This window comes from Monodon monoceros, unplaced genomic scaffold, assembly GCF_005190385.1.
Source record: "Monodon monoceros isolate NGI ecotype Baffin Bay Population unplaced genomic scaffold, NGI_Narwhal_1 Super_Scaffold_4, whole genome shotgun sequence".
Lineage (NCBI taxonomy): Eukaryota > Metazoa > Chordata > Mammalia > Artiodactyla > Monodontidae > Monodon > Monodon monoceros.
In genome coordinates, this window is record NW_021703781.1 from 2,293,674 (window position 1) to 2,315,491 (window position 21,818).

The 21,818-nt window shown below is 39.8% G+C and overlaps 1 protein-coding gene across 3 annotated transcripts in view; it reads left to right on the plus strand.

The window, feature by feature from the left end:
* TSNAX (translin associated factor X) overlaps nucleotides 1–21,818 on the plus strand; it is a 36,689-nt gene that overhangs the window by 7,326 nt on the left and 7,545 nt on the right. For all 3 annotated transcript variants that reach the window (XR_003796992.1, XM_029245026.1, XM_029245027.1), the window contains exons 4-5: nucleotides 665–795; nucleotides 19,403–19,530. Coding sequence is in view for 2 of the 3 variants with exons in the window: in XM_029245026.1 (XP_029100859.1) it covers nucleotides 665–795; nucleotides 19,403–19,530 (259 nt within the window). In the remaining variant the exon portion in view is untranslated. The remainder of the gene's footprint in view (nucleotides 1–664; nucleotides 796–19,402; nucleotides 19,531–21,818) is intronic.

Below are 21,818 nucleotides of genomic sequence, written 5' to 3' on the forward strand. Positions count from 1 at the left end.
CTGAAGACTTGAGTGGGTCCCCTGTGTAGATCTCTAAAAACTCTGTGTGTAGTTTTCTCCTTTGTTACTTTGCCTTGCAAGTTTTAGCCATCTTTACCAACCTGAACTCCCACTTCCTCCCCCTCTGCTCAGGGAGACTCCCAGGGTCCACCTAAGTTTCTCATCCCTGCACTGTCACTGCACTGCAGGCAGTTAGATGGGACAGTCATAATAAGGCACATGTCCTTTTCTTCACCCTTCTCTCAGGGATCAGTGTCCCATGCTGCCTGTTGCCCAACGTCTGAAAACCATTTTTTTTGTATATATGTATTTCTCTTTAGTTGTTTAGTTTTATGGTGGGATGATAAATCCTGTCCATGTTACTCCATCCTGACTAAAAGTAGACGTCTCCAGATGTCATATTTTTATGAACATAATTTTTCTTGTAGTTATGGTCATATTATAAGTACAACTTTTTATACTTCTCTTTTCACTTAATATTATAGCATTTTTCCACGTTTTTAACCTTGTTTTAGTAAACTACAGTTGTAGTTTTGAGTTAGAAGTTTCCAGATACATAGGATATTTATTTAGCCCTATGTTAATTGATATGGAGATTATTTCAGCTTTTCACTATCAAAACATCTGACTGATGTTTTAAAAGTTCCCAATATCTTGATTACAGTGCTCCTTATATGGAAGAAATACTGACTGAAGCAGAAATTAAATTGGATGGTGTCAGACAAAAGATATTGCAGGTAGCCCAGGAGCTCTCAGGAGAAGACATGCATCAGTTCCACAGAGCCATTACTACAGGTGAGTCTAGGTTCATTGTAGTGGTAACATTAAAAAAAAAAAAAAGTTCGTTACATGATTTATGTGCATTGCCTGAATTTTAATTGATGCTTGGTGAAATATTACTGGCTTTAAAAAATTAGAACTTCTGAATAGTAATGTAAAGGTAATCTAAAAATGCTTAATGGGCTTTATTTTTCTGTATAGTGACAGTCATTGATAGATTTTAATAAAGTAATTGAGGACACAGACTTAATAGATGAACTTTATTCTTGAGTGAGTAGGGTATATTCAGACAGGGCATAACTCATTTCCCACTATGGGTATATCTCACTTGTGGCTCTAAGTTTCAGTCATAGTAAGTTCATGAAAGAGAATGTATCACTTAGCCAGGTGGACCAGAACATCTCATAGTGTGACTCCATACTGAGAAGTTTAGGGTAGTACTGGGTTTGTTTTTTTTTTTGCGGTATGCAGGCCTGTCACTGTTGTGGCCTCTCCCGTTGCGGAGCACAGGCTCTGGACGCGCAGGCTCAGCGGCCATGGCTCACGGGCCCAGCCGCTCCGCAGCACGTGGGATCTTCCCGGACCGGGGCACGAACCCATGTCCCCTGCATCGGCAGGCGGACTCTCAACCACTGCGCCACCAGGGAAGCCCAGTACTGGGTTTTATATATTCATTTAAAATGTTTCATGGAGTACTGGATCTTGGTGATTATCACCATGTGGAAATTAGTTGGCACAAATGTTTAAGGTACTTGATCTGATCCTCTTCATCCTTTTCTTATTGTGAGTTCACTGTGAGGAGAGATAATGTATAATTCAGACATACCCTGAAATTTGCAGAAAGGCAAAAATCAAAGGTTGATGCATATTTATAGAAGTAAATGGAAGTTCTGTATTCCTTTCTATCAAATAGCTGATTCCACTGAGCTCAGCAAAGTTCAGTAGTAGGAAATGAGTTCATTTGGTACCTGGTCAATATATGTTCAGTTTTAGTCTGGTTATCATTTCAGCACCTGTTTTTCAGAAATGTCGACCTGTGGTTGTTGAAACGTGTTGATATTAGTAAGAGAAGGTGCCTGCATGTATTGGTTAAAACTGGAGGCGTGTTATTATAAACTAAAGTGATAACACATTTCCATGAGGAGTCATTATAGTATATTCTGAAAGGGGGTACATTCCCATCCTCATCATTTATTATTTACTATCAGGGATTTATTTGATTTTCAAAATAATAGCACATATAATAAAAAAGATTTCATGAATTCCGTTTATGTTGCCACATGCAAGCACAGCCTTGCATGTGACAGATTTGGCAGGGTTGGGAGAGAAGATCAGAGATAATGGGAGAAAGAAGGGTGAAGTGAAAGCTGAAACAAGCCTCTAGAAGAAAACATACGAGAGTATCTTCGTGACCTTTTGGTAGGAAAGATTTTTTTTTAATGACACAAAACATTAACTGCTAAAGGAAAATCGGATCAACAACTACTGAAGCCCGTGTGCCTAGAGCCCGTGCTCCGCAGCAAGAGAAGCCACCGCAGTGAGAAGCCCATGCACCGCAACAAAGAGTAGCCCCCACTTGCCACAACTAGAGAAAGCCCACGTGCAGCAATGAAGACCCAATGCAGCCAAAAATAAATAAATTTATTATAAAAAAAAAGGACCATAAAAGGTGAATAGGGGCCTTAAAAATGTGAATATTCAGATGACTGAATATTCACTAAACGGTGTTCAGCATCATTATTCACTAGAGTAATGTAAAGTGAAACCACAGTGAGATACCATTCACTCACCAGCATGACTAAATCATAAATACTGCCTGTACCATTTAAAAAAACTTTGGCAGCAGTATCTAGCTGGGAACGTGTCTACTATATGATTACTTCTGGGTATATACCCAAGAGGAGTGAGGCTTATGTCACCAAAAGACATGTGCAAGAAACCTCATAACAGCTGTAATCATAATATCCTAAAAGTAAAAGATGACCCAAATGTCTATCAACAGGAAAATGGGTACATTGTGGTGTAGTTGTACAATGTAGTACTACGTAGCAAGTAACCGTATGCGACAGCAAATATGAATTTGACATTGTGTTGGGCAAAATAAGCAGACACAAAAGAGTATCTAACTGTATACTTCCATTTGTGTGATGTTCAAAAAGCACAGTTAATCTAGGGACACTGTCGATTTGCTTTATTTGGCCCAGTCATTTATCTTGTAGGTCCTTCATGGATCAATGAGTAAAGTATAAGGAAAAGCTTTAAATAAGAGCAAGGACCATATGGATGATGACACTAAAAGAAACCTAGGAAGTCATACTTGGCTTTTAGAACAAAACAGAAATGGAGAAAAAGAGGCAAAGGGGACATTTCATTGAGTCAGTAGAGTGTTTCTTAGGAAGGAAGCACTACATTCTTGGAAAAAGTTTAGATAGGACGTTAGTAAAATGGGAGCAGTCTTTCTTCAGATATTCCCAGTTCACTATCATTGAGGATTGTTGTAAGCACCATATTCTGTTTAAGGCCTTTGCTTATGATTTGTAAGTTTTCTTTGAGATTACCTACCCATGAATTAAAAATTTAAGGATTCTCTGTGTCTCACTTTTCTGTAGGAAGTCTTTAAAATTAAGTGAGGTTCTTTAAATTGAAACAATAAAGATTTTTTTTCTTAAAGTTAAGGAATAAAGCAGTCAGAGAGGTGTCTGGGACTTAAAAATTTGCTGACAGATATTTTATTTGATAAAATACGGTTATTTATAATTAGAGTAGCATTAACAATGTGACGCTTATGAATAGCTTGCTGCTTGTAATTGTTAAATGCTTGTTTTGGTGTTACTCCAAATAGTTGTTCTTTTGACTTGAAGATAAAACAATTCTGGCATTGAACTAAAGGAGTTCTGTGCTTTTCCTCATTAAGAACAGTGCCAATGGCACGCAGAGCATGTCCCTAAGGGATACTTGTGTGAGCTCAAACATTGAGTGTCCTACTAATAATTGAACAACAACAAAAAGCTAGGTCTGTTTTCTACACATTTCTTATCAGATTGTCCCAAGGGATGGTTAAACAAATGACAGATAATTAGTTACTTGAAATAAGTCACTTAAAACTTTTTCTCGTGCCCTGTCATGTTTTTGGTTTGTTTTTTTTTTTCTCGTTGAAAAGTTAACAGTTGGGGGAAATGTCCTCCATCTCAAAGAAAAAAATATTTCTTTTTTTGGTTTAGTTTATATCACTGTGATAATACTAAAAATTGTCATTTAATTTTGAGACATTCAGGTGCACAAAACTCAGTTCAGGCCCTAACTAATATTTTAATTCTCTCATCCGAGAATGTGAATGATGGTTAAGTGAGTGTTTTAGACCAGTTACAGATATTTTTTTAAAGCCATTGTTCTTTATATATTAAATATTTATATTTATATAACCTTTGCAGTATCCCTAAATCATAAATATTATTTTTACCACTTCATAAGTGGGGAAATTGAGACTCACAGGAGTTAAGCAGCTTGTCCAAGGTCATAAGCTAGTAAGTGGTACCATTGCTTTCTTATTATATGGATTTAATTTATCTGTAGACTTCAGAACCTAACCCCGAGTAAAGGCTTTATCTTGCTTAAATTTCTCTTTGCTTAAATATGAAGGTTTTTCTTAAAAACCCAGCACACATAGCTCTTGTGTTGTTCTTTTTATTTTTCCATAGCACTTAACACGTTTTGACTTACTCTGTAATCGCCATATTTATTATGTTTCTTTATTATTTCTCTCTCCTCTACTAGAATGTGGACTCGACAAGTCTCTACAAAAGTTTTTTACTATTAACTGATGTATCCCAGACACTTAATAGCTATTTGATAAATGTTGACAGAATGAAGAGCAGAAGTATTTTAAAAGGGCTTTTTTTGTGGTTCAGTCAAATCTTTTATTTGATGATTTGCTTTTGCGAATTTTTGTTTGACTATTTTTTGTTCCTTCCAAAAGGAAGCATGTTTCCAGGGACTGTTACTTAGACATAAGTGCAGAAATAGGATCAATGTTAATATTTAGGGGCGTTCTAAAGCTCATTATATCAGTACAGAGAAATTTGATATCATTGCAGCATAGTGGCAAAATTGAGAAGGCTCACTGAAAAAATGAACTAGGACATGAAGATCTGTAAGCCTTTGGAATTTAGTGAGGGGAGAGATATAGCTAAACACTGAATTTTTCTGTTTGTAAGTGAGATTAAGTCGTCAGCAGAGATGTTAGTTCAGGTAGAGCTAAGTACTGGAACAAATGAATAAACCTGTGACATTTTGGTGGCTTAACAAAATAGAAATCGTTTCTTTCTCATTTAAAGTCCCGGCTTTGTGATGGTGTCTTGAGTGTGTTCTTCGCACTTAGTCATTCAGAGCCCCAGGATCTTGGGGCTCTGCTACTATCAGTACGTGGTTTCCAAGATCAGTCAGGACATCAGCATACAACTGGCAGGTTGTGGAAGAGAGGAGTGCAGGGTCATGCCTGAGGTTTTTATGGGCCAGCCCTCCAAGTGACATCGACCACTTCTGTCCACATTTTACTGGCCAGTCCACACCTGATTTCAAGGGAGAATGGGGAATATGGTCTCTGTGCCAAAGACAATGAAATATGTTTGATGAATAGTTAATTTTTCTCTGCCCACTACAGTAGTTTGGTGTCCATTTGGTTTAGTGGGAAATCCAGGCATATGCATGTTGATGGATGTAAATTTTTTTCTGAATGTATTTTTTTTTTTTTTTTGTGGTACGCGGGCCTCTTACTGTTGTGGCCTCTCCTGCTGCGGAGCACAGGCTCTGGACGCGCAGGCTCAGTGGCCATGGCTCATGGGTCCAGCCACTGCACGGCATGTGGGATCTTCCTGGACCGGGGCACAAACCCGTGTCCCTTGCATCGGCAGGCGGACTCTCAACCACTGCGCCACCAGGGAAGCCCCTAAAAAAGTTTTAAATACTGTTGAACAAAAATTAATGCCCATCATTCTTATTTTAATAATTCCCACCTCAGTTTAATTCAGTAGTTACAGAGGGCCCTTGTACCAGACACTGACATTATTTTATATCAGTCCTACAATGTAGGTAGATGTTTGTACTTTACAAACGAGGAAATTGAAGTGCAGTAACTTAATAGACTTCCTGGTTTGGCCAGCTGGTTGAGTGCAGATGTTATTTGTTAAGGGAAGAAATGGAAGACAGAATGGGTTTTGGATGTGATTGGTGTGGCATCCAAGCAGCTTCCTAATAGCAATTGAGTATATTGGTTTCGAGAACTCAGGGTACGGTTGTAGCCTTGAAGGCTTCAGCTTATAAGCTAGAGTTGAAGTTATTATAGACATGGATAAAATGGTCCGGAGAGAGTGTAGAGTGAGAAGAAAGCCGAAGACTGGGTCCTCTGGACCTAAACCAAAAGGAATAGAATGGAATCTTTGATGGAATAGGATCCCTGAGGAATCAGGAGAGGGTGGGTTCTGTAGCACAGGTAAATTGAAAAAAGCCTTGTATGCGATGAAGGCCACCGCTTTGGAGATTGGCATTTCAGGAGGGGTGTAGAGGCCGGCAGGGGCGGACATTCTTGGTCAGAAACCTCTGTCTTCCAGTCACGTGCTGAGAACGGGCAGGAGGTGGAACAGTAGTTTGGAATTCATGGGGGCCTGGAGATAACAAGAATGACTCCAAGGGATTGGGGGTGGGAACTTAACCAGCAACATTTAATAGTTATTACTAATGATTTTGGAAAGTTTACCTGATCGATAAATGTGATTGGAATGAATGAGGTAGGAAGTTAGATTCATTCCTGGCTAGCATTTTGCTAGTTAGTTGTAGCACGATAACAGTGGGAGAAGTCGGGCAAGATATTCAGCTTGACACTCTTATTATGACCATTTTGGTTGTTAAAACATACTTTTGTGTCTGTTGATAAGTAGTATGTTATTAACTGTGATTAGTCAAATTAATTAATAATACAGATTTCAGCATATCTGATTTATCTCAAAAGCCAAACATACACTGTGATTCCAAGATGCTATATTAGTTTGCTGGAACTGCCACAGACTGGGTGGCTTAAGCAACAGAAGTTTATTTTCTCCCAGTTCCGGAGGCTTGAGGTCCGAGATCAAGGTGTCAGCAGCGTTGGTTTTTCTGAGGCCTCTCTCTCTAGCCTAAAGATGGCCGCCCCCAGTGTCTTCACGTGGTCTTCCCTCTGGGCATCCCTGGTGTCTGGGTGTCCTAATCTCTTCTTATCCAGACACCAGTCAGGTTGGATTAAGGCCCACCCTAATGTTCTTGTTTTAACTTAATCACCTTTAGAGGCCCTATCTCCAAATATAGTCACATCCTGAGGTACTAGGAATTAGGGCTTCAACATACGGCTTTTAGGAGGGCATAATTCAGCCCGTGACAGATACTTTTTGGTTTATGCACTGCAGCTAGGGGACAGGCTGCAGATAATGCATTATTTTGGGTGGGGAGACTGGGGAGTTGCTTTTTTTTTTTTTTTTTAACGTCTTATTGGAGTATAATTGCTTTGCAATGGTGTGTTAGTTGCTACTTTATAACAAAGTGAATCAGTTATACATATACGTATGTCCCCATATCTCTTCCCTCTTGCGTCTCCCTCCCTCCCACCCTCCCTATCCCACCCCTCCAGGTGGTCACAAAGCACCGAGCTGATCTCCCTGTGCTATGCGGCTGCTTCCCACTAGCTATCTATTTTACATTTGGTAGTGTATATATGTCCTTGCCACTCTCTCACTTTGTCCCAGCTTACCCTTCCCCCTCCCCGTGTCCTCAAGTCCATTCTGTAGTAGGTATGTGTCTTTATTCCTGTCTTGCCCCTAGGTTCTTCACGACCTTTTTTTTTTTTTTCTTAGATTCCATATACATGTGTTAGCATGCGGTATTTGTTTTTCTCTTTCTGACTTCACTCTGTATGACAGACTCTAGGTCCATCCTGGGGAGTTGCTTTAAGTCAAGTCCAGGAGTGGAGTGGGGTGGGTTTGTGTGGTGCAGCTGAGCTGTGCCCCCAAATAAGTGCCCTGTGGGGAGAAGCAAACAGTATTTGGGAGGTCTCCTGGGACCAGGGACATAAGTCTTTCACACGAGCACATTCCCTCAGGTTGCAGTTAACAGGCTTTGAGGTGGGTTCAGGGAGCTCTGCTTTGTTTGAGACACCCCCCTTGGAGGAGAGGGTAGCGACTGTCTCTGCACGTAGGAAAGAGGTCTGGGGAGGGCGCTCTGCCCTGGGTCTTACTGAACGACCAAAGGACAGCACACACGCCCAACAAGTGACATCACGAACCTCCTTTTCTCTTTTCTTTCTACTCTCTTCATCCCCCAGTGGTTAGAGGAGAGAGGATGATGAGAACAGAGATTTGTTGAACGGTGGGGAGAGTTGGAAGCTGAAATGGAGGCAGGCCTGTGAATCCCCACGTGGCAGGATCAGTCACCTAGTGACTGTCATTTTAATGGAAGAAGTCATGCGAAGTTTGATGATGTTCCCAGTATCAAATCATGGCTCAGTCAGGGGCATCGTTTAGCTGCAGAAAGACAAATCAAACGAAAGATACTTCCAACAACATCTAAAAATCAAGAAATGATTTGAGAATTATCAGAATGATTTGATGGATAATTTATGCTGTATCTTAAATCACTTGGGAAGCAGGTTTCGTAATAAATGTAATTTGATATCATAAGGGAATAGAATATATTTAAAATGCTAGGTTTATGTAATAATTTATATTCCTGTTAAAAGTATTTTGAATATCACTCCAAGGGACAGGGGAGCTGACGGTGCTGACCAGAATTGTTCCAGGGATGACTCTGTAGCGACTGAGATAGGAACAGTGTGGTCCTCTTCCCAGGATCCCAGAGTCAGCTTGGGGGGATTTAGAAGATCCCCAGGTGGCTATAAGTTTTCTACTCATGCAGGTTTGCTTTTAACAGGTAAAATTTACTGAGTGAGGTGAAGCAGAAGAGACTTTGCTGCTGTACAGACCTGGGCTTCTGTGTTTGCTGTGATATATTCCTTAGATCTGTAACCTTGGAACATGCGGCCTCTTTCAGTTTCAGCTTTCTCAGCCTGTAACGCGGGAACAGTAACAGCTGCCTCGTGGACTGCTTTGAAAATTAAATGGAATATGTTCGTGGAAAGCATTTCTTAGTCTGGGACATAACTGTTAACAAAAGTTTGTTCTCTTCCCTCTGGAATTTAGCAGAATTAATCTGTAAGAGTATGCTAAATTCTAAAATTTGTTTTCGTGTTAGATAAAAACTCAGGAATACTGATTTGCCCAACATACACTCTTTGGTGCTAAAGTAAAAGCCTTGCTCAGACAAAGTCCAAATTAGACAAAATCCAAAGTAGTGGAATTGCATTTGTTTTACTATTGGTAGTATAATTGCACACACTTATTTTCTATATACGAGTTATGTGTTTGAGGGTACAGTTTTTAGCAGAGTGGGCTGTGAATCAAACCTAGACATGATTATACTTTTACATTTCAGTGATCTGGTAAAGCTCACTTCTGCAGAAATTCAGGTGGTATTCTTACAAATAGTTATAAATGCAGTTTTAAAAATTGAGATATAATTTACATGTCATAAAATTAACCCTTTTAAATTGTACAGTTCTGTGGTTTCTAATATAACCACAAGGTTGTACTGCTGTCATCACTGGATAATTCCAGAATATTTTCATCACCCCAACCAGAAACCCCTTACCCATTAGCAGTCACTCCCCAGCTCCCTTCCCCCACCCCAAGGCAGCTACTAAGCTGCTTTCTGTCTCCATGGATTTGCCTGTTCTAGACATCTCGTAGAAACAGGAGTGTGCAATGAGTGGCCTATTGTGACTGGATTCTTTCACTTAGCATAATGTTTCAAGGTTCATCTGTGTCATAGCATCTGTCAGCACTTTACTCCTTTTTATGGCTGAATAATATTTTATTGTACATATGTACCATTTTGTTTATGCATTCGTCAGTTGATGGACATTTGGGTTGTTTCTACTTGGCTAAAAATAACACTGCTGTGAACATTCGTACAAGTCTGTGTGTGAACATACGCTTTCAGTTCAGTTCTCTTGGGTATATACCTAGGAGTGGAATTGCTGGGTCAAATGTCAGATGGTATTCTAAAACACTAGAAGCCTGGAAAAAAAGTTGAGACTTGTAGATTGAATTTATGATGAAACCTCTGTATGGTTTTCTATGGAGTTTTGGATGGGATATATACCACTTAAATATTATAAGAATAAATAAAAATAATCAGAAGCCTTTAATTGGGTTTCCTTGTATATGTTCTAATAGGAGAAGGAGGAGAAAAATAACAAAGTACATAAAACCAACCTACAAACTTCTGTCTTACTGGCAGCTGATTTTGTAAATAATTCTAATTGGATTTCATCCAAGCAGAAGCAGAAGCAGAAGGGGAAGCCATTGTTTGATGGAATATGGCAGTAGATTGAAAATTTTCACCTTGGGGATTATTCACTGAAAATAGCGGATGTCCTTTTCATCAAGTTGAAACATAACTTGTTTAAACATCCTTTTACCTAGATGTGACCAAAAACGCTTTCGGTGTTTGGGGCCAGATGTCGTTGAACTTTCTCTATGGTATATACTGAAACCTAATTTCTATGGAGTAGAAATGGCACCGTCATGTCTGGGGTAACTTAATCAAACACATCCCAAGGACAACTTAACTAATGACTTTAGATATACTGGAAAATGTAATATTTGACAGCCACCCCCCTTAATAGAGATTGATACAAACAGATGAATTTTGAGGGCTCTTGTTCCGCATCTTCTTTTTTCCCCTATAAAAAATAAACCAGATAACCATAAGACCTCTGATTCTGAGCTTCATCAGTTTGAACTCTAATATTGTAAAAATATGCCTTTCTTAGTGGACTTAAATCCAAAGTACTATAAATAAAAGGCAATTAGATAGTTCTGAACATTTGAATACCAAATGTTAGAATAGTTTTGGCAAAGCACCTAGAGTTTCGTAAAGCTAATGAGGAGGAACCGGGAGAGATGATTTTAAGCAATTTACTAAGCATTTGAATCTCTTCTGTATGTGAAGTGCTGTCTTTGGGAATGGAGGAAGGAGCAAAGTTGTAACAAAAGGATGATTCTTGCCTTCACAGTTCCAGGGTGCAACATTGGTGATCATACAGCTTTTATAATACAGAGGTTCTGAAACATTTAATTGTAGTATAAGCTTTATGTAGTGGGTTTGAAGAAATGAGTGCTGCCTTGATTGGAGTGTATCAAAACGTTTAAACTTTTTTTTACAGGTAGAAGAAGATTTGAGAGAGGGCAACATAGGCTAGGCACAGACTAGCACAGAAGCACGAAAGAATACAGTATCAGAGACTAGAGAATAAGGTGAACGAAGCATGGAGAAAAGCTGACCTAGGGATTTAGTGGGAAAAAAAGTGAGAAAAAGTGAATATGTTTTATATAGAGTTGAATGTAAAGAAGCAGGCAAGGTGGGAAGGGCTTGAGCTTTTGAATTATAGAAATGTTTTTTCACCGCTCCTTATGTGACCTGGGTGAATTTCTGAATTTCTTAGAGCCCCAATTTGTTCATCCATAGAGGAAGGATAGTATAACCTTGGCTACGTAAGGTTATAATGAGCTTTAAAAAGATGGATGTAAAGTATCAGATACATTGTCTTACATATAATTGGTAGTACCTAAGTCAAGACTTAAGTGCTACCAATATTTTATTTATATATTTTAAGAAATCTTGTTGGAGGCTGCTGAGTATATACCCCAGAGAATTGAAGCAGGGACTCGAGCAGATATTTGCACACCCATGTTCACAGCAGCATTAGTCACCATACCCCAAAAGTAGAAGCAGCCCAGGTGTCCATCAGCAGGTGAATGGATAAACCCAATGTGGTCTATTCATGCGGTGGAGTATTATTCAGCCTTATAAAGGAAGGGAATTCTGACACATGGTGCAACATGGATAAATGCTCAGTGAAATAAGCCAGTCACAAAGGGACAAATACCATGTGGTTCCATTTATATGAGGTCCCCAGAGGAGTTCAGTACATAGAGACAAAGTAGAATGCTGGCTGTTAGAGGCTGAGGGGCAGGGAATGAGAAGTTATTTAATGGGAATAGAGATTCAGTTTTGTTTTTGTTTGTTTGTGTCTTTTGGGGCCACACCGCGCGGCTCGTGGGATCTTAGTTCCCTGACCAGGGATCGAACCCATGCCCTCAGCAGTGAAAGCATGGAGTCCTAACCACTGGACCGCCAGGGAATTCCCGAGATTCAGTTTTGTAAGATAAAAAGAGTTCTAGAGATAGATGGTGGTTTTGGTTGCACAACAGTGTCAATGAACCTAATGCGACACATCTGTACACTTAAAAAATGGCTAAAATGGTAAATTTTATGTTCTTTACCCTATTTGGTGAATTTAATATTTTTCATGTGCTTTCATTCATGAGACTGCAAACATTTTAGCAACATCATTCAGGAGTGCTTTGTTGCAGAAGCAAATGGCATTCCTGTTTGCCATATAATTTAGTTTCACTAAGGTGGATTTTTTTGCCATTTCAATAGGAAGAATAGTTCATACCAGTCTAAATCTGAAAAGTACCACGGAGATCATGGTGTCTAGTACTTTTGTTTTATAGTTGAGGCACAGTCCTGGAAGTTAGTTGTACTTAGTTGATTTTATTAACTACAAATCATTTTTTAAAATATATTCATTAAAATGATTTTCCATGTTTTGAATTGGCTCATGTAGATAAAACAATTCTACAACTAATGAATTCAGCCAGATATCTTTTTCCATTCACAAAGAAGTGATGTTTTACCAATATGCTCTCCTGTAGTTAGCATCTTTGTTAAATAAAGTTCATTCAGAATCAGGAATAGTATTAAAAATACTATCTTGCTTTTTCACTGCTTGTTTTCTTTTTAAAAATTCTTTCTCTTCCATTGCTGAACTTTGAAACTTGAAATTATTTCTTTTTAATTATGCAGGGCATTTCAACTCTGTTGTCCCTGCCCTAAGGTGAGCTCCATTTCTCCCCTTGCACATCAAACACTCCTTAAAGGACTCTGTTAAGCAAAGGTACATCTACTCTGGGATACTTTTCTTTTTTTTTTTTTTTTTTTTTTTTACTGGTACGCGGGCCTCTCACTGTTGTGGCCTCTCCCATTGCGTAGCACAGGCTCCGGATGCGCGGGCTCAGCGGCCATGGCTCACGGGCCCAGCCGCTCCGCGGCATGTGGGATCTTCCCGGACCGTGGCACGAACCCGTGTCCCCTGCATTGGCAGGCGGACTCTCAACCACTGCGCCACCAGGGAAGCCCTTTTTTTCTTTTTTTTTAGTGTAGTTTTTAGCACTTGTTATAATTGGTGGACTTGTTTTTTGGTCTAGTTGCATTCTTCTTTCTTTCTTTTGATTACATTTAAAATTTTTTAAAAAATTATTTTAATTATTTTATTTTATGTTATTTCATTTAATTTTAGTTTATCTTTTCCTTTTTTTCTCCCTTTTATTCTGAGCCATGTGGATAACAGGGATATTGGGACACTTTTCTTAAGCATTGTGGGATAGGTCCTGGCATTTAAGTCTTTCCTCGAGTGCAGTCAAATTCTTAGGCATAGTTTTTCCCCAGTGGCCTCTGTAAGCAGCATAGCACAGCATAACAGTACCCCCACTAGAATGGCTTAAGCCAGCTTGCTTAGGGAGCGGAGGTGATAAGAATCCTTTTGGTGTTGTTTTAAGTTGCACGTTTTCCCTGTTTCCCACTGTCTTTATTTATAATCATAGTGTACATATTATGTTTTAATTTTTACTTATTTCTTTATTATATTTTGGGTTTTTTCCAAAACGGTCATTTTCCTATTTATTAAATGTCCCTGTGAAACATAATTTAAAATTACTAAATAGTTTTTCAGAAATGGATCTGCCTTATATAATTATGTTTTTGTGCCTGTTACATTAGGAACAAGGGATAAGCAGTGAACAAGGTAGTCATCATATTGCCCTCCTAGCAAGGGATAGAAATGGATGGTAGATAAGGAATTCTACATTAATTTTTTAATACTTTAAAATTTTTTATTTTATTTTATTTATTTATTTCGGCTGCACTGGGTCTTAGTTTTGGCACACGGGCTCTTAGTTTCGGCATGTGGGATCCAGTTCCCTGAACCCGGGCCCCCTGCATTGGGAGTGCAGTCTTAACCACTGGACCACCAGGGAAGTCCTGGAATTTTACATTATTTAAATGCAACTCTGATCTAAATGTCCATCGACAGATGAATGGATAAAGAAGATGTGGCACATATATACAATGGAATATTACTCGGCCATAAAAAGAAATGAAATTGAGTTATTTGTAGTGAGGTGGATGGACAGACTCTGTCTGTCATACAGAGTGAAGTAAGTCAGAAAAACAAATACCATATGCTAACGCATATATATGGAGTCTAAAAAAAAAACTGGTACTGATAAACCTAGTGGCAGGGCAGGAGTAAAGATGTAGACATAGAGAATGGACTTGAGGACATGGGGAGAGGGAAGGGTAAGCTGGGACGAAGTGAGAGAGTGGCATGGACATATATACACTACCAAATGTGAAATAGATAGCTAGTGGGAAGCAGCTGCATAGCACATGCAGAGCAGCTCAGTGCTTTGTGACCACCTAGAGGGGTGGAATAAGGAGGGTGGGAGGGAGACGCAAGAGGGAGGGGATATGGGGATACATGTATGCATATGGCTGATTCACTTTGTTGTACAGCAGAAACTAACACAGTACTGTGAAGCAATTATACTCCAATAAAGATGTATTTAAAATAAATAAATACAACTTTGATTAGTGCCTCAAAGTAAAGGCACATGGTACTAGGAAAACATATAATACGGGCTTGACTTAGAATGGGATGGTGTCAGACAGTTTCTTCAAAGGTTCTGTTTGATGGAACGTGAAAGGATTAGTAGTAATTAATCAGGTGAAACAGGGAGGAGGGCATGGAGGGAAGGCTGAGGGCCAGCAAACGAAACCCCTTGAAATCAGAGAAGGCACAGTGTGCGTGTGGAATGAAAAAGGGAAAGCACGGAGAGTCAAGGAGAGGAGACAGGTGTGTGCGTTGTGTGCGCACTTAGGTTATGTGAGCACTCTGCCTCACCAGACATGCCGTTCCACTGTTTGACGTCAGGGTTCTCCAGAGAAACCGAACCAACAGGAGTCATGGGGGTGGGGGAGGGAGTGGGATAGGTGGGAAGTAACTTATTTGAAGGAATTGGCTCACATGATTTGGGGGCTAGGAAGTATGAAATGTGTAGAGCAGGCCAGCAGGCTGGAATTTCATGGAAGAGTTGATGTTGCAGTCTTGAGTCTGAAGTCTGCAGGCTGGAGGCTCAGGCAGGGTGTCTTTGTGGCAGTCTTCCCAACCGGTTGCTTGGTTGGGAAGCCTCATTCTTTGTTCTTAAGGCCTTCAGTTGATGGGATGAGTGTCTCTGCCTGCCCCACCCCATTATGGAGGGTCATCTGCTTTACTCTGAGTCTGTTGATTTAAGTGTTAATCACATCTAGAAAATACTTTCACAGCCACATTTAGACAGGTGTTTGACAGAACAACTGGGCACCATAGCTAGCCAAATGGACCGTCACACATAGTGTTACCATGAGAGAATAGATGAGAGACGGGTTCAGTTTAAGTGATACCCTCACTTCTGACTGATTCCTTCTGCCTTGAACTACACACTGGAATTTGCACTTTGTCAAATCAGCTTGAGATGATAGGTATATAGATACGGCCATCCTCCATCTGTGGGCACACTGGCTTATACCCATTAATCTTGATAATTAATGTTCACATGATGAAATCATCGAGCCTCACCATGAAGCCCTTGGGAAAGCTTGTGTGCACCACCTTCAACTGATAGAACCTTAGTTTTTATGCTCTCTCCCCCATCAATTACCACGTGTATGACAAGAACCTTGATACTTGTATTTGATTCCAGCATTTAAAACACTACTTCTTCAATATTTCTAGCCATAATCCTGCCCCCAAGTTCCTACAGTTGGCTTACACTTCATAGCGACGTCGAGCAAAAATAGTAGTGTTTTATATTAACTGTAGGAAAATTCATATTATAGAGTACATACAAGCCTTGTACTGTTGTTAATTTAAAGGGTATTTGTATGGGTTTACATACCCACCTTTGAAATGTGTAACTACATGAGTTATAACTTGACCATAGCGTGAGTTGAGGCTGATGATGGTTGGTGGAGGGTGAAATTAAGCAGGTGTTCATAAACCACGTTAATGATTTTGCGCCGTATTCGGAGAGCCATGGAAAGCTATTGAGGCTTTAAGTGGGGGAGTGACGTGGTCATAGTTACTAAAAAGGCAAACAGTCTGTGGTGTGAGAGTGGATAAGAAGAGGGAAAAAAATGGATGGAAGGAAGGGCGGGCAGGAGGCTCTTAGAACTGGCAAAACGAAGAGGGCTAGGCTGGGAAGGAAGATTGTGAACGCCTTGTGGGACATGTTGGTCTTGAGGTCCCTCTGATGGGATTATCAAATACGCATTTGGATACGTGTGACTCGAAGCCAGAGATGTAAAGTTGAGGGATTAAAGCCAAGTATAGGTAAATTTGAGAGCCTGGGATTAATTGAGGCAGAGGCTAAGAAGACATGGCCAGAGAGTTAGAAAAAAGGGGAACTAGGAGATGATGCCATTCAAAGGAACCAAAGGGGAGCTTGTTTAAAGAAGGGAAAAAGGGGTCAAAATGCTGAACGCTGCTACAGTTAAGACTGAAAAAATGTCCATTAGACTCATCAACTATGATAACTTGAAGTGAAAGCTGTTTTGGTGTAGAGATGCACTCAAGCTAGAAGGAAGTAGGCTGAGAAGTGTGAGGTGAGCTTACTGAAATTTAACTGAAGGCGAGGAGAGAGTTGGGGCAGTAGTTGTGAGGAAGGTAGGGCCAGTGGATGGAAGAGATCTGAGAGTGTCGATGCTGATAGCGTCCAGTAGGGGACATCAGGTGGAAAACCTCGTATGTGGAAGGGAGAATCCACGTTAAGGTTCCTGCTGGGATTGTATCTTGATTCTGAGGCTAGGCTTGCTGGCTGGCCTCAAAGGATGGAACACCTCGTCCATGGTAATAGGGGTGAAGGGGATACGGTATCATTATGTATCTTCCTAAGTCCCTGTTGTATTCATCAGTGTCCTGCATAGTAATTTGAACAGGGAAAGTTTAATATAACGGATTAACTGTGTAGGGGACTGCCTTATAAGAGGAAACATGAACTCTGAAGAGTACAGGAGTATCAGACAGGAGGCATCCACTACCCCAGGGCAGAGGCAGAAACACATCTCGAGGAGTTCCCCCTCCCTCCCCCCCTGAAGTCGTGGGCCATTGGATGGCTGAGATGTCGTGCTGATGGCATCACTGGGAAGCTGTCCGTGGGGAGGTGCTGGGCCGGGAGACTCCTTGCCCAGGGAGGTGGCTCCCTGGGAGATGCTCTCTGGGTCACAAAGGGATTCTGCCCCCAAAGAGGGGCCTCGGGCTGCTGCCCACCTGGAGCTGTAGGTTCCTCACGCTTAGAAGGCTGCCGAAGACGGGCACACCAGAACCCGGAAGAGAGCTTTCCCTCCTTTGCTGTCCTTCCAGGGCCCTCTACCAGCAAAGCTCACTAATGTGCCAGCTGGCAAAAGAGAAGCGTGTTAGGGTCCACCTCCATTATCTGCACTGATGGAGCTGAGGGACAGTAAGTTGACGAGTGGCACTTCTGTTATTGACCTTTCAAGTTTTTTCAGTTTTTGTTGTTGTAGTGATTGTGATGATGAATATCCTTGTCCATAAATCTTTCTGCATATCTTCGTCTTTAGCTCTCATTCGAAAGAGCCAGTCACGTTAGAGCATATTTAGAGATGTGATGAGTGGTTCTTAAGTGTTGCTCTTTGCTTTTGTATGCCTGAAGTATTTCTGGAAGGAAATGAGAAATACAGATTGTCGTTAGGGAAGGGAACTGGGTTTTATGAACCTATTCATAAAACTAAAATGTTACAGAAATTTCATTGTAAATGTTAAGGGATGCTATCTGTTTTGTTAAACTCAACTTTATTGTTTCATTTCTCAGCATGTTAGGTTTATTAAGCAAAGTGTCCTATCATGTCTTACTCTGTCAGCAGGAGACACTTATTTTCTAACCTTACTTTAGCATCATTTGCTGCTCAAAATGAGTCAGGGTATTTTCATTTAGTTGTTTCCTCTTATTGCTATAAAAACCAGGTCATGCATTTCCTTTTGTGTCTTTGACCCTAGTGTGGCATTTGTGACAATACCACAGTGGCCAGCCTTCTCAACACTGTTGCTGCCAGGCCTGACTTTTAGTGTCAGGTTTTGGGAGGCTCTGTGAGTGCAGGACTCTGTCAGGAGAAGTGTTAGAGAGAGAACTTGAATACCGATGACCCTACCGAGTTCTGAGTTTTCTTTCTGAATTTGTTCCCCTCTTCCTGTTTTTACAATAACGCCTTTAAAAAGAAGACTGAGTTTCTTAACCTGACAGTAATGATAATCATTTTAAGAAATACTTTTCCCCTTTAAGTATTACCTTATAGATTAAGACATAATAAAGTAATGCTGAAAATTGTGACGATAAAATTTGGTTGTTTTAAAACACTTGAAAAAGTATTTATAGTACTATTTTCAACCTTCACCGAGCTTTTTTTTTTTTTTTTTTCCCCCGTATGCGGGCCTCTCACTGTTGTGGCCTCTCCCGTTGCGGGGCACAGGCTCCGGATGCGCGGGCTCAGCGGCCGTGGCTCATGGGCCCAGCCGCTCCGCGGTATGCGGGATCCTCCTGGAGCGGGGCACGAACCCGTGTCCCCTGCATCAGCAGGCGGACTCTCAACCACTGCACCACCAGGGAAGCCCACCGAGATGTATTTTTAATTCAGTGAGGACTCTGTAGAATTTACATCTGGTACATCTGGTATTACTCATTAGCTTTTTTTTTTTTTTTTAAACGTAAACTGCTGAAGCAGAAAGGATTGATTTTGAAGTATGAGGAAAACAGTATTCTGAATTTTGAAACTTTAGTCTGCATTATTTACTGTGTTTTTTTACCTATTAAAATTTTAGGAAAGAGCCAAATGATCTTTAATTTTATGTCTCATTTGATTGAATCATTGTCTGTTTTGCTGCTGAAGGGAGCAAAAAATAATCTGTATAGCTTCTGTTAAAGCCTTTCAGAATTTTTTAATAGCCCTTTCTTAAATTCTTCAAAAAATATTTCTCTGAAAATCTTTGCCATTTCTCTGTCGGAAAGAGTAGATTTTTAAGACAAATGGGCTCATGAAGCACGAAGAAGAAATTGAACACCTTTGTACTTGAGCTGTCTAAAGTTCAGCCACAGAAATGTTTGTGTGTTCAGTGTAGTCCCCACCATTTATTCCCAGGTGGTCCCTTGTGTTCTTTCTAAGACCTGAATCTAGGGCTCATATTCATAGGAGGCACCCATTAAGCTTTTGTTGAGCTAGGTGATGATTAGTTTGAAGTTCTTTATTATGACTTTCTTATCATTAATTCAGTGGTTGTTCCTTAGTAATTTTTTGGTTGGTTTTTCAGGACTGCAGGAATATGTGGAGGCTGTCTCTTTTCAACACTTCATCAAAACACGATCACTTATCAGTATGGATGAAATTAATAAACAATTGATTTTTTCAACAGAAGACAATGGGAAAGAAAATAAGACTGTAAGAATTTAAAATCATATTTCACATTTGTTACATAATTTATGTAACAGTATAATGATTGTAGGCGGTTTATTGGCTTATGATGCTAAGAATATTGAGATGGGAAGGTTCTTTCTACAGTGCGATTTCATAGATTCCCAACTAGGGAAATGGTCTTTTTAAATATTTTAGTTAGTGGCTCAAACAACCGTGGGTATGTTGGGGGAAAACATTACTCTTTACATAAAGCATTATTGAGTAATTACATAAGTCCACTTTTGGTTTTACTGTGTATTTTACTATGTGCCTTTTATAAGCACTGTCTCATTTAATCCTTTTTTTAACCTTATGCGGTAAGAATTATTACCCTCATTTTTCAAAAAAGGCCTTTAGGGAGTTTAAGTAACTTACCAAAGCCTAGTTAGCTAGTAAGCATGACAGGTAACTTTGAAACCAGGTGTCTCGCATCCAGAGTCATGAGTGTCCTTGTCCACGCTGCCGGTGTTTCTCACCATGTGCCCCAGGGACCCCTGTGCCAGGTGTCTACCTCAAAGGAGTGTTTTAAAGGATTTGATTTAAAGGTTTTAAATTAGGTAGCATACAGCACATGCCACATAAGTGCTCAGTAGTTAGTTGTCATTATCAGTGTCAATATCAAGTTGTTATTACATAGTGAGAGATGTTAATTACTGAGTTCATAATGCTTTTATCTGAAATATTACATAGCGTCTCTAAATTAAGAAAAGAGAAACTTTGGCAGTTCAGCTTTTAAATAAATACTGTTTTTTTCCCCTGGGTTTCAAGATACAGTATTCAGGCCATGAGGTAAAATTTTGAATATTTGGTAACCTCCTGGGATACCAGTAAACATAAAGATACAATTAAACAGTTTTTTTCCTTTCTTTATTTTTCATCAGTTTTTCTTTCATTATTATTTTTTTAAAAATCACTCAAAGAGTTAGGATAGGCAGGCAGAAAGTGGAAGAAGCTATGGAAATCATCTTTTCTTGAATGTTAATAAAATGTTAATTTTGAAAAGTGAGATTTAATTTGGCATGACAGATATAACTTACTTCAAGGAAACCATGTATTGTCTCAATTTTAAAAATCATGTGAAGTTTATTAAGGAGGAAATTCATCTTGAGAAGTAAAATTCCTTCATACCTTTTATTTATTTAGTAAAGATTGAATTACGGAAAGTAGTAAGGTAAGCCTGTTTGACCCTGCTTCTTTTTTTTTTTGCGGTACGCGGGCCTCTCACTGCTGTGGCCTCTCCCGTTGCGGAGCACAGGCTCCGGATGCGCAGGCCCAGCGGCCATGGCTCACGGGCCCAGCCGCTCCGCGGCATGTGGGATCTTCCCGGACCGGGGCACGAACCCGTGTCCCCTGCATCGGCAGGCGGACCCTCAACCTCTGCTCCACCAGGGAATCTCGACCCTGCTTCTTAAATATAATTACCATGCCTCCCTTTCAAAGTCCTCTCTAGTTCAGAATGGAAATATAAAGGCAAAAGGTAAAGAGAAGCTGAGAGCTAAAACACTGCTCTGAGGATTTAGGTAGTAAATTATTGTAAGGTTAAGGTGTCATAATATTCATATACATATAGTTCTCAAAATGTGAAGACCACATTCATAAATAATTTTTCCCTTTAGTGCTAAAGATTGTTCTTGGTGCTGAAAATTCTGGGAATTCAGTAGCGGAAGGTATTTTGCTCTGACATGCCTATTGAGAGTAGTGTCGAAACCATTTAATTTTTTAAAATTTTTTATTACGAAAAATTTCAAATACACAAAAAAGTGGAGAGAATAGTAGTACATGAACATCCATATACCCACTACCTGGATTCAGTAATGAACATTTTGCCATATTTGCTTCATCTAAATGTTTTTTGCTAAACTACTGTAAGTTATGGATGTCACGATGTTTTACCCCTAAATACTTCAGGTCCATCTTGAAAAACTGCTTTTTAAGTAATTTTCTTTTCCCTAGTTTCTAATATGTATTATCGGTAAAGCAGAATTTATTTCCTTGACAATTATTTGAAATTTGTTCGTTTTTTAACACACTTCTTTCTTCAAAATCCACTTCTTAGTTTATAATCAGGGAACTCCTTTTGTCCAATGAGAGAAACAAAGAACATTAATGTTTTCTTAAGCAAAAGTTACTTTTATAAATGACTTTATGAAAATGCCCGCCACCTCCCCACCTCCTCTACCCTCACCACCCACAGTCTGTCCTTTCCAAAAAGATGCCAGTTCTCTTAACAGTAAATAGAAACAACACATAGCAGGTCAGGATAATTGGGAATT